This window comes from Sciurus carolinensis, chromosome 8, assembly GCF_902686445.1.
Source record: "Sciurus carolinensis chromosome 8, mSciCar1.2, whole genome shotgun sequence".
Classification (NCBI taxonomy): Eukaryota; Metazoa; Chordata; class Mammalia; order Rodentia; family Sciuridae; genus Sciurus; species Sciurus carolinensis.
This window is the reverse complement of record NC_062220.1, coordinates 94,276,778-94,295,300: the sequence shown is the minus strand read 5'-3', so window position 1 is coordinate 94,295,300 and position 18,523 is coordinate 94,276,778. Positions and strand designations below refer to the sequence as shown.

Below are 18,523 nucleotides of genomic sequence, written 5' to 3'. Positions count from 1 at the left end.
ATTTCACTGAGATCAAATACAGGAATGATTATTTAATAGCTCAAAAGACAAATATTATCTTAAATGCTTCTTCAAATACCATAAAAAAGTAGAAATGACTCAGTATAATAGTTATACCTACTACTTCTTTCTCATCAAGACCCACAACTATTTTAATTTATACAAAAGAAAGTTGATCCAAAGATTCTAATTCTGCCTTCTACTCTCAACCACTACCCACTGTTTCTGTCTCCTTACTCTGAGACCTCAAATCACATCACTTTCATTTTCTATTAGCAACCTCAACTTTCCAGAACCTTTCTTTCCCTTCCAGTTCAGATCCCTGTCTGGATTAGTTTATCTACTCACCCTTCTGTTCCCGTACCATAAAATTCATGACTGTCAACCTCAATGGGACTATCTCTGCCATCTAATAGTCCTTTTATATGTTTCTTAGTCTCATGTCTCTCATTTTCCAATATGGCCTTCCCAAAGTCCTCTACCATGTCTGCCAATTATGCTGGTCAAAATACCTCACCCCCTTTTAAAGACAGAGAATTCCAAATCTGTTTGAATCAGCACTGAACCCTCCCTACAGTTCAGTGAGAGATTTGTTTTTTCATAAAGCTAATTTCTCAGTCTGCTGGGGATCTGATAATTTCCCATTTTGGAATCATCTTGATGACTATTTACACTATTTCCCATACATATTCAACATCTCATCTCTCAGATACTGAACATAACTATTCTTGAGTCTTTTGGAAATAACCAAACCACTCTCTCAAACCTTTGCACATACTTCCAGTTATTCCCTTTTATCCTTTTCTACTTATCTTCACCACTTCACTTACCACACACTTTTCAATCCAGTGCCTCATTTTCTCCATTCCTTTCCCACTTCACTAATATCCACCTTGCCAAGGTCATCTCTTTAGTACGTGACAGTAGCATCCATTCCCACTAAATCATAATTGATTATCTGTTTTTTAATTGAGAACTTTAGGAACTGTGTCCATCATTAATGTAACCATAAAGCCTGAGATGAAAGCATTCAAATGTCTTGATTGGTTCAAAAAATTAAACTGGGCTTATAACTACAGGAGAGTTTCCTGACTGGGTTCTGTAAATTTTTCAAAGTAACTATAAAGCATGTTTTTCTACGACTAGAATACACTGCTTTTACCTTTTCTCACCTCCACAAATTTTGTACCAACTTAATCTAAAGTAATGATTACAGGACTTCATAGACCAATAAAAGGTTTTAAAGTGGACCAACATAAAGTTGCCAACTAAGAACTCAATAAATAACCTTAACACTGTAGTTTCACAAAACAATTTTTTTTTTTTTTTAATTTTTTGGTGGTGCTGGAAATTGAACCTAGGGCCTTGCACATGCTAGACAAGCACTTTATCACTGAGCTATATTCCTAGCCCCATTAATTCTCTTGGTAGAATGCATTAAGGGAAGATTAAAATAGACTTAATCTTGAACAAAAGTTTTTCCCAAAAAAAGACAGTTGACAATTCTTTCACTAAATTAAGATATGATTTTCAAATACAACAAAGTTGTGAGATAAAATTTTTTTATCACACATACAATATATGTGATGTTTTTCTTAAACATTTTGTCAATCTAGGGATCTAGATAAGAGATTAGAATACAAAGTGGTGCTCAGTTGACCGATTTTTTTCTATCACTTCATTTTAATCATCTACTGGAAAAAAATATATAAACCCAAATAAGGAACATGGCACTTTTTCATCCAATTTGAAATATTCCGAAAGAAGTAAGAAAAAACACTTCCCTCTTATCCTTTCCCACATAGGACAAAACCAGTTTGCAGTAGGCCGGGAATACTACATAACAAGGATTCTCAAAGTGTGGTACCTAGGCTAGCAGTAGCAAATTAATAAATGTAAATTTGGGGGAAGTTGCCTTCAACTTACTATATAGTAAACTTTGGGGAAGGAATCAGGAATCTGTTTAATAAGCCTTCCAGGTGAATGTGATGCACACTGGTGTTTTGAGATGTCAGCTCACATCTGGAAATGCACATCTCAGGGGCCTTAGGTTCAAGATGGGAGGTTATGAATTAATCTCAGAGAGCTTCATAATTAATAGTTAAAATAGAACTACTGATAAAACAGGAGTCTCAGAATTAGCTCTCTGTTCAGTGTAATACTTGACCGTCTTCCAAGACTATGAACGTGAACAAATTTCTCTTAAGATACAAGTCTCTTATAAATAGATAATCCTCAGAGAGGTGAATATGAGATCATGGTCTTCATGAAAATTTCATTCCCTGTTCGGGCACATTGCAGGAGAGGATTTTTTTTTTCTTGTTTTTTGTTTTGTTTTTGAGAGATGGAAGTTCCAGAAAGTATCAGGTCAGGAAAATTGAAAATATTTGCCTTCTGAAACTCAAGATTGTATGTTTTTATTGGTCTAATATTTCTAGTGATCATGCTTCCCTGCTGAAAGAATTTATTGGCTTCCAAGGGCAGATTATCTGCTAAACTACTAGGCTGATAAAGAGACAGTCAACTGTAAAAGATAATTACGTTCTATTTCCTAGGTCTTCTGAATGATTCCAGTCTAGTATATGTCATGCTTAAGAGTATAGCTGGTCTTCAACTTGCTCCCATTATAGAAAGGAATACCTCCAGGATTCACTTTGGAAAGGACACTTCTCTAGGATTCTAGTCAGGATCATTCTGATTCTCAGATATCATAGGTCATATTTCTGATAAAGAAGGAAGATATGACAGTGGTAAACAAACCTCTTCCTTAAACTTTTGCTAGGGATATTTCAACCCCCAATACTCCTTTGTCCTCAAGACAGGGAAGTCAGAAATATATTCACAATAGAAGAGGACATTTTGGAGAGTTTCTTAAAGGAAAGCAAACTGAGTTTAGATGATATATTTTTCAAGCATGTCACATCTTCTAGAACAGTAGTTAGGCTGGGAGAAGATACACACAATGCCCAAAATGTAAGCAATTACTATTTAGATAAGAAATTCCTATAAATCAGTAAGAAAAAGATAGCAAATATTAAAACAACCAGAGCAATTCAATGAAACCCAAGCAGTTAATGAATAGATATGCTGGTTCAATCTCATTAACAATGAAAGAAACATATTGACACAATGAAACACCTTTATATTGTTATGCATATGCATGTGCTATGTTCACCAAAGACATAAACAAGAATGTTCCCATTGGTAAAAACCTGAAAATGCACATGCCTATCTAAAACAGAAGAAAAGTCATGTGCAGTGGTACACACCTCTAATCCCAGCAACTTGTGAGGCCAAACAGTAGGATTACAAATTACAGGTCAGCTTGAGCACTTTAGTAAGACCTAGTCTCAAAAAATTTAAATTAACAAACAAACAAGCAAACAAACAGCCTGGGGATTTAGCTCAGTGGTAGAAGGCACCTGGGTTTAATCTCCTGGACCACAAAAAATTAAAATGAAATAAAATAAAAATAAATAAGAAGAGATATGCTGTGATATATTCCTACAAAAAAATTTTTATAGAATAATGAAAAAAACCTTACAACTATAACCAACATAAATAAATAACACAGACATAATCTTTGGTAAAGAAACCAGCTCCAAGAGTCTACATGAGTTCAAAACAGTCAAAATTAATCTATGGAGACAGAAGTTAGCAAAGTATCTATCTTGGGGAGTACAATACTGAAAGGGAAACTCATGGAAACCTTCTGGGATGCTACAAATGTATCTTAATATGTATACATATATGAAAATTCATAAAACTCTATGCTTAAAATTTGTATCCCTAAAAGGCAATATTTTCCAATTAAAAAAGAATGCCCACTATAAAACTGAGTAAGATAAAAAGGAAAAACATATTCATAATCACACAATGTAGAGAATCTGTGATGACAATTTCATATGTACCCCATTTAATAGACTTCTGGCAATATGTGGGCCATGATAGAATAAGCACACTTATGATTATATTACAAGCAATATTTCATTATTTGAATAAATATTTTGTTGTACACATCAAACTAGATTTCTATGTGCTATCTTGAGATAATACATGCTCAGATACCAGCAAAGGTTACTGCATAGGTTAATCAACAGAGCTTTGAAAGATACTTTTATTGCTTTTACTTTTAAAAAAGGAATATAAAGCATATAAAGTTCAAAGCTTTCATGAGTTCAATAATTTCCATCATCTACCCAGCAACTTACTAAAATTTCACATCTAGTACCTAAAGGGAAGTCAATACCTCCCCCTAAGTCCAGCTTGCAAATTCAAACCTTAAAAATAACACTTAACCTCATGTGTACCAATTGAGATTAAAAAAAAGGTCCCACCTATTTTAGAACTTGTGATCCTCCCGCCTTAGTCTCCCTAGCAGCTGGGATTACAGAGGTACACCACCATGCCTGGCTTTATGTTCTTTTAATTACCTATATGAATAATGTATCTATGATGAAGAGATGACTTCGCTGATCAAATCCTTTTGCCTTTGAGCAAAGTCTTAACTGCCTTGTTGGGAAAACTATGTCACTATGTCAAAATTTAAAAGGAAAATCCCAAATAAACCAAAACAACATAAGTGGTAATTTATAAGATTAAACAATACCCATAGGGAGGAGAAATAGTAATGAAAAATTATTCTACTTATTAAGAACTGGTTAACCCATTCAGCTAACATTCATTAAGTATCTATGGTTTAGATACATACTACATACAGTTTGACAGAATATAGACTGCACCTGACTATTTGGATTTGAATTGTATCTCTGCCACTCACTAACTACATGATCTCAGGCATATCACCACCTCTGTACCTCAATTTCTTCATTTGTAAGCTGAGGATAACACTACTACCTACTACAAAAAAATTTTGTTAAGAATCAAATAAATTAATGCATCTAAAGTGCTTTGAATAGCTTCTGGAAAATAATAATAACTAAATGTTAAGTTTTACTATTAAGATATGCAGAGGTTAGAACAATAACAAGAACTCAAAGTTTGCTGATCTTGAATTTAAATACCAAAATTAAGAAAGTTAAGTTCATCTTCTTGCTTAGGATTAAAATTTCCAATATTGATCACAAAATAAGCCATGTGGGATCAAACTTTTAGAGAACATTAATGCAGGTAATTTCAAATCAAGCACTATAAAGGCTATAAAGGTTACCAAAAGAAAAACAAAAACAAAAACAAAAAAACCTGAGACATAGAGAAAACTTAATAAAGGAAAATTACTTCCTAGGGCTCTAATTACTAAACTGCATCATAGTTTAAAATATGTGAGTTTTTGTCCACATTATGAAGACTGTCTTTCCATTTGGACAATGAAATAATCACTACAACTTTTCCAAACCCAGTTCTAAGTCTTACAGCCTCAAAAGCCTGCTTCAGAAACTGTTCACTTCCTTCCTCTCCTGATCATGTTCTGTATCAGTTCACCAACAATTTTTTTAACAGGTTAAACAATATTACCAAATAAAAATACAATGTGAGCCAAATAATTTTAAATTTTTAGTGGCTACGTTAAAATAAGAAACAAATAAATGTGTTGAACCCAATGTTTCCAAAATATTATCAATGAACCAAATAATCAATACAAAAATTATCAATGAGGTATTTTACAAGTGTTCAAAACCAGGGAGTATTTTTATACTTGCAGAACATTTCAATTTGAACTCTCTCATTTCAAAAGGTCAAGAGGCTACTGTGCTGAAAAACAGAAATCTAGATCCTAGACTCTCTGCTTTGCTAAATAATATCAAGTATGATCCACCACCCAGCACTACCAGCATCACCTGAAATCCTGTTAGAAATGCAGAAACTCAATTCTACTTAAGACCTTCTAGAATAGGAACTAATTTAAGTAGGTTATCTGGACACATATAATACTGACAATCACTAAATTAAACCACACATAGCTTGGGAATCTTACATAATAATTGCTATTGCCATTCAACTATCATATGGAATTATTATCATATAGTCCCTTAAATTCAGTATAGAATTGATATTTAAATACTTTTCTTTAAATCATATGGAATTATTATAATATGGTCCTTTAAATTCAGTACAGTACTGTTATTTAAATACTTTCCTTTAAATCATGTTTTCTTTACACTGTCCAACAGAACTTCCTGCAATGGTGGAAATACTCTATATATGTGCTGCCCCAAATGGCAGCCATGTGTATGTAGCTATTGAGCACTTCAAATGTGTCTGTTTCAGTTGAGAAACTACATTTTAAATTTTATTTAATTTTAATTGATTTAAACCTAGTCCCATGTGATAAGGGGCTTCCATACTAGATAGAACAATTCTAAGGTTATCATTTACTGAGAGTCATGGTGTCATCTCTACGAGTCCTCAGGACAATTCTGGAAGGTCCCAATCAAGACAATTCCTTAGATTAGCTGTACTTTATAGAGATTTTGTTTTTAATTTTATGAGAGTCATGTTTATCACTGTATACTAAGGTGAAATTTGCATCCTACCTCTAGGCAAATAAAAGGTACAGCATGAGTTCTCTCTTGTGTTAACAATATTCCAGCTTATCATTAATTAATAATAACAACATAAATACCTGAACAGTCTTTTTTATTCTATGGGAAGGACCTGGATACTCTGGAGAATACAAATCTGTGAGGAATAATGAGTTGATTAATGTTGATTTTCCCAGTCCAGATTCACCTAAAAGAAACAGGGGAGAAGTCTGTCAAACTCAACCACTTTATTCAATGAATACTACAATCAAACTTGTTTCATGCAAGTAGTTCTTGATGGAAAAAAAACAAATAACATTAGAAAATATATTACAAAGCCTACCTATTAGAATAAGTTTTTCGTCCTCAGTTTGTTATTGATCAAATGAGATTACTATTTTCTTTTATAACTGTTTTGTGATTTCACCATTTGTCTTTTACTGTATTGTACATATATGGCATAGCAAATCCCACAATTATGTATAATTATAATGTACCAATAGAACAAAAATAATTTGTATTAAAAAGTAATGTATCAAAATACTATGACAGAAATTTAAGCAGTAATGTACTCCTAGGGACCAAAATCGACCATTATTAAAAAAATCCTAGTTGGATTATATATTGCTGTTTCAGTGAAATAAAATAGAAAATATAAATCTTTATTACAGAAAATAATGAATACCCAAAGAAATAATGTAGCTCTGAAAGCAGAAAATTGCTGATACAAAGAAAAATTAATCACAATGCACCTCAGTATAAAACTTAAAATGACAAAAAATATTTTCTAATTTATCTACCCATATACTAATCAACTTAAGTATAAGAATATCTCTCCTCCATGAGCTAGAATCCAAAAAACTTAGGTAATTACTCTTTACAGCACTTTTGTCTGAGGTAGGAAACAGAAGCAATAGAAAAGAGGGCATGATTTCTAATTTGACCACATACTTTTATTTGACCTTCCATGTCTAGTCTAATAAACAGCACCAAGCACAAAGTCCATCTTTACCCAAAATATAACTACAAAACATACATCATGTAATCTGAAAATAAACTGTAAACCATAATACGATAATGTAATACAGGGTTAAAGTGTTTCTTGTTAGTAATTCATTTATAATAATTTGGGGCTAAACAATATTTATATGTATAGGCTGAATTCTTTTTATATTAGCTCTCAAAAAAGGTAAGATCCTGCTGAGTGCAGTGGTACACACCTGTAATTCCGTGGCAGGAGGATCACAAGTTTGAGGCCAGTTTTGGAACTTAGCACAACCTTCTTCTAAAACTAAAAAAATAGTTTGGGGGTGTGGCTGAATAGTAGAGGACCTCTGGGCTCAATTCCCTGTCTCTCTCTCTCTCTCTCTCTCTCTCTCTCACACATACACACTTTTTAGGTGGTCTAGGCCTGCTCTCCTATGACTGAGGGAGATGCTACTTTTTCCTAAATGTAAAAATGTCTAAGTCACAGGAAAATTCATAGGTTATCCATGTGTGCTTCTTTCTTGACTTGAATAAAGAAGACTAAAATAAAATCTAAGTATTTGATGATAATCAAAAATAAAAAATATCTAAAATATTTAGAAATGCAAACAATTTTTAGTACTTATAAAAATATTTTGGGAAGTTATAATAAAAGCACTGTATTAAAAAATTAATACTGAGAAAGCAGAACAAAGGGAAAGTATAGATGAAGAAAAAAGTCGTAAAGGCAATATATTTAAATGTAAAGAGTGGCTACTCTGGTGTGGTAGAAGTGTGTGGGGGAAGAGGAAGTTATTTTAAGCTTTCTACATTTCAAGTGTTCTAAATTTCCTTCAATAATATTATATTATTTTTGTAAAATTAGAAAACATTCAAGGGTAACAGCAAAATGGCAAATAAAGAAGCTCCAAGTTCTTATCCCTCAGAGAAACATTAAAAAAAAAAAAAAAAAAAATCAGTTGAACTGACCTTACAAGAGTGGTAGAAAACAGTGAAAGACCTATAGGAACAATAACAATGCCCAGTTGAGAAAAGTTATAGGTAAAGATAGCCTGGCATTTTTCTGCGTTCTTGTTCCATTCGTTCCATGGGTTCGTCTGGGTCACAAAAGCCTAGTTACGAATTTCTTCTCTTCAAAGAGAAGGAAAGAGAGCGGACCTTTGTTCTAACATTTTAATCTATTTTAGGTCTACAAGGACTGGTCCCTGTCTTGCCTAATTTGGATCTCAGGTGGAAGAAGTGATATGCACCATTTATGAAAATGGCAAGGAGACCACAAGTCTGCCGCCTAGGATCACAGCCTATGGTAAAGAGCTACAACAGACCATCTAGAGACACAGAAGAAATGGTGAGTCTTTCGGAAATTATGACATTCAAAAGCAGGCATGTATACAGGATCCATTTAAAAAGACACACACAGGTTTAGGCAAAATTCATGTTCAGAAAAGTCCTAAGAACTTTAGTTTTCACCTTGAGCTGATCCTTAGCCTCAGAGCATGCCCAGTCATGCCCAGTCAATCAGGAGAGGACTGCCTAGCACAGTAATGGAGGAAATGAGGGACAAAACTGCTATAAGATATCCAAGTACATACTATCTATCAGACTCACTTCAGATCTAAGGACACAAATGGGTCGAAAGTAGAGGGTGAAAAAGATATTCCAAGCAAACAGTAACCAAAAGAGTTAAAGACAAGGCTACCATCAGACAAAATAGACTTAACTCAAAAACTGTTGTGATAGTCAAAGGACTTTATGTATGTTGATAAATAAAAGTATCAATTCAAGAAGACAAAATTCTAAATCTACATACACCAAACACCAACTTCAAAATATGTGATGCCAACCCTGATGGAACTAAACACAGACAGTTTTATAATAATAGAGACTTCTATACTCTGATTTCAATAATGAACAGAACAACCAGACAGAAGACAATTAAGAAAACAAAGGACTTAAATATCACAAGCCAATTGGGTATAACAGACATAGATAAAATACTGAATCCAACAACAGAATACAAAATTTTCTCAAGTGCACAAAGAATGTTTTTCAGGAATGATTAAAACAAGTCTTAATAAATCCAAAAAGAGCAGGGAGCAGTGGCATATGCCTGTAAACCTGTGACATGGGAGGCTCAGGCAGAAGGGTTGCAAGTTCAAAGCCAGCCTCAGTATCTCTGCAAGACCCTATCTCAAAATTTAAAAATGAAAAAAAGGGCCAAGGTAAAGTGTCTCTGGGCTCAGTCCCCAGTACCTAAAACCAAAAACCAAAGACTAAAATCAAATTTACTTTATTTCATTACGAAATGAAACTAAAAATCAAAAACAGAATGAAAACTAGAAAATGTATACATATCTGAAAATTAACCAACACATTCTTAAATAATAAATGGGTCAAAGAAGAAATCATAAGAGAAATTAGAACACATAATGAGAAAAATGAAAATGAAAATACACACATACCCAAACTTATAGTGGTAAATGATTATATTAAAATAAACGATCTTATTCAAGAATCTATCTTTACACCACAAGGAACTAGAAAAAGAACAGCAAATTAAACCCAAAAACATCAAAAAGAGGGAAATTAAAAAAAAAAAAGATTAGTGCAGACACAGATGAAAAAAACCAAAGGAAAAAAATTAATAAAAATTAGAAGTTATCCAAAAGTATCAACTAGATAAAGAGTAGAAAAAGATTCAAATTATCAAAATTAAAAATTAAAGTAGGGCTAGTGCTCCTAATTTTGCATTAATAGGAAGGTTAATATAGAGTACTGTGAACAACTGTATGCCAACAAACTGGGAACCTAAGTGACAAATTCCCAGCAACATATAACCCATGAAGCCTGACTCATGAAAAAGAAAAGATTTATAATAAGCCAGGCACAGTGGTACACACCTGTAATCTCAGCAGTTGAGGAGGCTGAGGAAGGACCACAAATTCAGTCAGCCTCAGCAACTTAGTGAGGTCCTGACAAGTTAGCAAGACCCTGTCTCAGAATAAGGAAAAAAAAAAAAAAAAAAATAGGCTGCGGATGTGGCTCAGTGGTAAAAGTTCCTTGGAGTTCAAACCCTGGTATCCCCCCACCAAAAAAAAAAAAAAAAAAAAAAAATTTATAATTACAGGAGGAAGATTAAAGGAGTAACCAAAAACCTTCCAATAAAGAAAAGTCCTGGACCAAATGGCTTCACTGGTGAAGTCTATCCAAATTTAAAGAATTAAAAATCAATTCTCCTCAAACTCTTCCAAGGAATTAAAGAGAAAGAATGACAATCCCAAAGCTAATATCACACTCAACTGCAAAATGTTTAAAACATCCTCTAAGAACTTAAGACATGATGCCCACTCTCATCATTTCTATTGCCTGTTTGTGGATGACATGATTTTATATTTAGAAAACCCGAAGCCTTTACCTAAAAAGATGAAGTATTTCTAAGTACTAACAATGAATCACCCAAAAGAGAAATCAAGTGGGGGAGGGGGGTACTTTTAATAATAGCTAACAAAAGGGTAAAACTTAGGAATAAATTTACCCAGAGATAAAGACTTCTACAATAAAACTGTGAAACAAGAAAGAAACTGAAGATGACACAAATATCTAAATTAATGTCTATCAGTGCTTGGATTACTTATACTGAAATTATGGACCAAAGCTTCCAAATCAATTCACATGTGGTATCCTTTAAGGTTGGACATATAAACAAGAGACAAGCTATCTTGTTCAAAAATCAAAAAGCTATTTCAACAGTTTTATGGAAGTTTTTTTAAAAACGAGTATGAGTTTATATGTGGAAAAACCGCATTTTTAAGGGTAACGATTAACTTTAGATTTTACCAACTTATTCTCTATATTTCAAATGTTTAAGACATATTTACAATATGAACAATGACTACACTAACTGGGTGATCTCTATCAAAGTAAAACTTCAAATAACACAGGGTTATCATTTGGTCAAGCAAAAGATAATTGCATAACCCCATTTAAGAGTGCTCATGTAGAAATGGTATTTCTCTAATATCTCCACATTTATGCTTGAAGTTATTTATTTCTAAGTTGATTTGGGCAAAGTAAACCATTAATGATAGATTCATAGAAAAACAACTCAATTACTACAATTCTAAGATACACATATTCCCCAACAACATATCTAAAAACAAATGTCTCGGAATCAAAATGTTCATCTACTATACTATTTCTTACCTCCTCCATATCAAATTTGATTATGTTTCATAATACATTGTTTTATTACATATTCAGATGGGTAATATAGCAGAGATGGAAATTCTAAGAAAGGCCACAAAGAAATGCCAGCAGAAATGCCAGCAATCAAAAACATTTCAACAGAAATGAAGAATGTTTAGTAAACTAGACAGAGATGAGAAAATAAATCTTTGAATTTGAGGATATCTCCACAGAAACCTCTAAAACTGAAAACCAAAGAAATTTTTAAAATGGGCAAAAGAGCTATTTATATATGAAAAAAATTATTCAGACTGACATAAAAAAGGTACAAATATTAATAGTGAGAATATAAGAAAGAGGGGAACAAAATATTTGGAATAATCACTGAGAATATCTCCAAAATATATGTCAGACACCAAACCACAGATGCAGAAAGCTCAGGGACACCAAGCAGAATAAATGACAAAAGGACTAAAACAAGGCATATCATTTTTAAAAAGAAAATTAAAAAAACTAAAAATACAGGGATGGGGGAACTACTTATCTAAAGAATAACACGCACAAAAAAAGAATTACATCTGACTTCTCAGAAACCATGTAAGAGAATGGAGTAAAAAAATTATAAGGTGTTGAGAGAGAGAGGGAGAAGGAAAGGGAGAAAGGAGAAGAAAGACAAAGAACTAACTAACCTAGAATTCTGTACACTATGAAATTATCCTTCAAAAGTGAAGTCAGGTGGGTGGTGCATGCCTCTGAGGCATTAAGGATCACAAGTTCAAGCCCAGCCTGGGCAACTTAGTGAGACCCTGTCTCAAAATAAAAATTAAAAAAGCCGGGGATGTAGTCCATTGGTAGAGTGTCCCTAGATTCAAAAAAAGGAAAAAAGTGAAGGAGAAATAGACTTTCTCAAGACAAAAACTGAAGAAATTTGTTGCAAATAAATACTTACAAGAAATGTCAAAAATTCTTTTCTTTAGAAGAAAATATAGGTCAAAAATTTGGATCTACATAAAGGAAAAGTACTGAAGGAGTAAGTATAATAAAATAAAAACATTCGTTTTTCTTATTCTAATCTAAGAGAATATTTTGTTCAAAATAAGAGTGACTTCAATTATGCATGTTTGTGCATATAGTGATAATATTGTGCAAATAGTGATATATACACATACACACATATATGTACATTATTTTATACACACACACACACACACACACACATATATGCCTATAAACAAATGAAATGAACACACCATGGAGCAGTGGAACAGAATAAAGAGAAATATACTCACATAAATAGTCAATTGATCTGTCACAAAGGAGCAAAGAAAATAAAATGGAGTAAAAATAATATTTACAACAAATGGTGCTAGAACAACTGTGTATACATACACAACAAAATGAACCTAGACACAGACCTCAAACCTTTGTAATAATTTACCCAAAAGAGCTGGATGTGGTGGCACACACCTGTAATCCCAGTCGCTCAGGAGGCTGAGGCGGGAGGATTGCAAGTTCAAGACAAGCCTCAGCAACTTAGAGAGGTCCTAAGCAATTTAGTGAGACCCTGTTTCAAAAATTTTTAAAAATTTATTTATTTTGGTTCATTGCAAACAAATGGGGTAAAACTTATTTCTCTGTATATGAAGTAGAGTCATACCATTTGTGTAATCATACATGTACACAGGGTAATGATGTTTGTCTCAATCTGTTATTTTTCCCTTCCCCCACCCCTCTTTCCTCTATACAATCCATCCTTCCTCCATTCTTGTCTCCCTCTCACCCCCCATTATGTATCATCATCCGCTTATCAGAGAGATCATTCGGTCTTTGGTTTTTTGGGATTGGTTTATCTCCCTTAGCATGATATTTGAGCAGTTATGAACACTGATGTGGCTGCATCATTGCAGTATGCTGATTTTAAGACCTTTGGGTATAGGCCAAGGAGTAGGATAGCTGGGTCAAATGGTGGTTCCATTCCAAGTTTTCTAAGGAATCTCCACATTGCTTTCCAGAGTGGCTGCACTAATTTGCATCCCCAGCAGTGTACCTTCAAATTTTTAAAAATATAAAAAGGGCTAGGGATGTGGTTCAGTGGCTAAGCATCCCTAAGTTCAATTCCCCAGTACCAAAAAATAAATAAATAAAAATCCAAAAAACCAAAAATGGATCATACTATTAAGTTTAAAATGAAAACTATAAAACTCCTAAAAGATAACAAAAAGAAACCTGGATGATCTTGAGTATAGCAACAACTTTTTTATAATTTTTAAAAATTTGTTCTAATTAGTTATGTGTGACAGTAGAATGTATTTATATATTTTGAAAAATCATACACAAATGGAGTACTAATTCTCATTTTTCTGACTGAACATATTGTAGGATCACACTGGTCACGCAGTCATATATGTACATGGGGTAATAATGTCTGTTGCACTCTAATATCCTTCATACCCCCATATCTTCCCCTCCCTTCACTCCCCTCTACCTAATGTAAAGTAATTCTATTCTTCCCTAGTACCCCGCTCCCTTATTGTGAATTAGCATCTGAATATTAAAGAAAACATTCAGACTTTGGTTTTTTGGGTTTGGCTTATTTCACTTAGCATGATATTCTCCTAATCTATCCATTTACCAGCAAATGCCATAATTCATCCTTCTTTAAAACTGAGTAATAGTATATTTTGTGTTTGTGTGTGTGTGTGTATCACATTTTCTTTTTCCATTCATCTGTTGAAAGACCCCTAAATTGGTTCCTTCATTTAGTTATTCTGAGTTGAGCTGCTATAAACACTGATGTGGCTGTGTCAATATTGTATGCTGATTTTAAGTCCTTTGGGTATAAACCCAGGAGTAGGATAGCTGGGTCAAATGGTGGTTCCATTCCAAGTTTTCTGAGGAATTTCCATACTGCTTTCCATAATGGTTGCACCATTTTGCATTCCCACCAGCAATGTATAAGAGTACCTTTTCTCCCACATCCTCGCCAACATTTATTGTTGCTTGTATTCTTGATAATTGCCATTCTGATTGGAGTGAGATGAAATCTTAGAGTAGTTTTGATTGCTAGAGATGATGAATATTTTTTCATATATTTGTTGATTGATTGTATTTCTTCTGTGAAGTGTTGTTTGGTTCCTTAGAGAAACTTCTAGAACTAATAAATGAATTCAGCAAAGTAGTAGGGTATAAAATCAATACCTATAAATCAAACATGTTCCTATACATCAATAATGAATCCACTGAAAGAGAAATTTTAAAAACTACCCCATTTACAGTAGTCTCAAAACAAAACAAAACAAAAAAAAAAACACAGGAATCAATCTAACAAAAGAGGTAAAAGACCTCTGCAATGAAAACTACAGAACACTAAAGAGAAATTGAAGAAGATCTTAGAAGATGGAAAGACCTCCCATGTTCCTGGATAGGCAAAATTAATACTGTCAAAATGGCCATGCTACCAAAAGCATACAAATTTAATGCAATAATGACATTATTCATAGAACTAGAAAAAGCAATCATGAAATTCATTTGAAAAAATAAGAGACCCAGAATAGCCAAAGCAATCCTTAGCAAGAAAAGTGAAGTAGGAGGCATCATAATACCAGACCTTAAACTATACAGCACGGCACTGGCACACAATAACTTTTTAGATGTAACACAAAGGCAAAATTTATCAAAGAAATCATTGATAAACTGGACTTCATTAAAATAAAAAAAAAAAAACTTCTACTCAGTTAAAGACAATGTCAAGAGAATGAGAAGACACAGCCTAAAAGAAAACATTTGATAAAAGACTATTATCCAAAATATATGTCTTAAAACTCAACAACAGAAAAATAACCTGCTTTAAAAATGAATCAAAGACCTTAACAGACACCTTACCAAAGACATACATTAGGCAAATAAGCATATGAAAAGATGCTCCACTTCATATGTTGTTAGGGGAAATATAAAATGAAACAATAAGCTATCATATGCCTATTAAAATGGCCCAAGTTAGAGGTGACAATATCAAATGCTAGGAAGGATGTAAAATAATAGGACTTTCAATTACTGCTGATGGAAATGTATACCAGAGCTACTTTAGAAGACAGTTTGGCAGATTCTTATAAAACATACTCTTACCATACAATTCAGCAATCATGCTCTTTGTTATTTACCCAAAGAGTAGAAAGCTTATGTCCACACAAAAACCGGCCTGTGAATGTTTACTGTAGTTCCATTTATAATTGCCAAAACTTGGAAGCAACCAAGATGTCTTTTAATTGGTGAATGAATAAACAAACATTGGCATATCCAGACAATGGGAAACTTCAGCACCAAAAATAAATGAGCTATTTTAGGGTGCTGGGGATGTGGCTCAGAGGAACAGCACTTGCCTAGCATGCATGAAGCCCTGCACTGAATCCCCAGCACTGCAAAAACATGGAATAACATGAAATGCATATTCTAAATTTCAAAAGCCAATGTGAAAATGATATATACTGTGTGACTCCAATTCTATGACATACGAAAGGCAAAACCAGAGAAACCATAAAATCATCAATAGTTACTTGGGTTTGTGATGCAGGGACCAATAGGTAGAGCAGAGGATATTTAGGGCAGTGACAATACTCTAAATGAGATTACAATGATGAAAATGTCATTTATATTTGTATAAATCCACAAAATATACAATACTAAGAATGAGTCCTAGGGTAAATTATGTCTTTGGTTGATCACAATGTATCAATGTAGGTTCACAATTTAACAAATGTACCACTGTGAGTGGGTGAGGGGAGGGTACAGCTATGCATGTATAGGGAAATGAATATATGAGAAATCTATTATCTTCTTCCCAATTTTGCTGTGTACCTAAAACTGCTCTAAAAACAAATTTTTTTTCTTTTCCTTTCTTTTTTGGTATCAAGGATTGATCCCAGTGGTGCTTAACCACTGAACCAAATTCCTAGTCCACTTTTATTTTTTATTTTAAGATAGGGTCTTACTAAGTTGCTGAGGCTGGTTTTGAACTTGCTATCCTCCTGCCTCAGCCCCCAAGTCACTGGGATTACAGGTGTGTGCCACCATGCCTGGCTAAAAAACAAAAAGAAGAAAAAGAGTTCAATCTAAGGGAATATGGTGAATGTGGCATGGGAGATCCATAGAAAATCATGGAGAGGTTGGTGGAGTGGTTGAGCAAGGAATTAGAGCCTAAAGTACAGGAGAGAACCCAACTCTGCACAAAGGAAGATTAAATATGGGGAATGGAGGCTACTGTTACAACTTCTTAAAGAAATGGAGATGTTTCACTGCTGACGTAAAAGGGAACCCCAGGTTGAATTAAGAACCTAGCTTTCTTTTCCCCTACATCAACATTTTCTATTTACAAAACTTTCTAAAAGGAACATGTATTCTTCACTTTATGAATAGTCAAGATAATCAATAAGCATATTGCAAAATATGCTTTACAGAGAAAGAGTTATAATAAGTTAACTTCTTAGTAATGGAAAAACTGGATAACCTGCCATTTTTGCTCCTAGATATTCAAACACCCTCATAATGAACAAAATTCACAAGATTACAATCAATAACTCACAAATAAGGTCCAACACAGACCAATGAGGAATTCTTTTAGTAATAATTTTTCTTTTACTTATCATGACAAAGGCTGTATAATCACATTGAAAATTGAAAACACTGCCCAATTGTGAATACAAAATAACCTCAGAGAGCAATGAGAAAATGCTTTACATAAAATACAATTCAGTACATATTTATTAATCACCTACTCTTTATCAGTCACGAAATCAAATGTATGAACAGAATAGACCTCCAACTTATGCCACAGACTTACAGGTAAGACAGACAAGTAAAATACCATGAGCTCTATATTTATGTATATTTAGAATGGTAGAAAACACAGAAAAGTAACTCGTAAAGAGGGGATTAGAGAGGGTTTGTAGAGAGGTTACAACAAAGATGAATCATGAATGATGAACAAAACTTAGCAACATTAGGAAAAGTTACATAAAATAATTCAAGGATAGACAATAGAATCAATTTCAAAACTCTACGTCAGGTTCTTTCCCAATTTTACAGATCAATTAAAAAAAAAAAAAACTCTTGAGTTAAATAACCGACTAAAGACAAATATTTGTCAAATAGTAAAGCTCTATCTCAACCTGAATGGCAGAGTTCATTTCTTAAACCACCAGGTTATATTGCCCATACTCTGAAGAGACTAAAGAACACGCTTCTTGTTCTCTTTATCCTCTCCTACTTAGTCTTAATAGTGAGAACAGCCCACTGCTTTTATGCACAATAACAAAGAGTTTCAAATGGGAAAAGTAAAGGTCAAATCAATTCAATATTTAAAAGAGGTAGGAGAGAGAAAGCCCAAGTTTAATCTCTCTTGATCTCTTCAGATTGAGTATTCTCTACCTATCCAAGCATCAAATCCCACATCTGAACTGGACCCAAATTAGAACCTACTTTTTAGTAGGTTGAGTAAGAGGGAAAATAACTTTTCACAACACAATAATACTCAGCCAGAATAACACTGTTTCAATCTTTCTTCTAAAGCACTACCAGAAGAAAAAGAAAAAAGGAAAAAAAAAAAAACAACAAAAAAAAAACTACACAAGCTCAGACAAATGAGATTAGCGGGCTACTATATTGTTTTAATGATTCTATTATCATATTGTAGAGGTTACCAAAATGTCATTCAAATAAAACTGATAAAATGGAGTTTATTTCCTATAAGCAAGGTCACCTTACTCAAATCACTTGACAAATGTGACACTGACATGGGAAGTCTTTAAGAACACGAGCTATTTTGTAATAAATAAGTAGTTCTTTTATTTGGTATACCAGTTAATACAGTATCT

The 18,523-nt window shown here is 33.4% G+C and overlaps 1 protein-coding gene across 3 annotated transcripts in view; it reads right to left on the bottom strand.

Annotated features, from left to right (window-relative positions):
- Septin7 (septin 7) overlaps nt 1–18,523 on the bottom strand; it is a 93,752-nt gene that overhangs the window by 32,979 nt on the left and 42,250 nt on the right. For all 3 annotated transcript variants that reach the window (XM_047560316.1, XM_047560314.1, XM_047560315.1), the window contains exon 4: nt 6,584–6,690. In XM_047560316.1, coding sequence (XP_047416272.1) covers nt 6,584–6,690 — 107 coding nt within the window. The remainder of the gene's footprint in view (nt 1–6,583; nt 6,691–18,523) is intronic.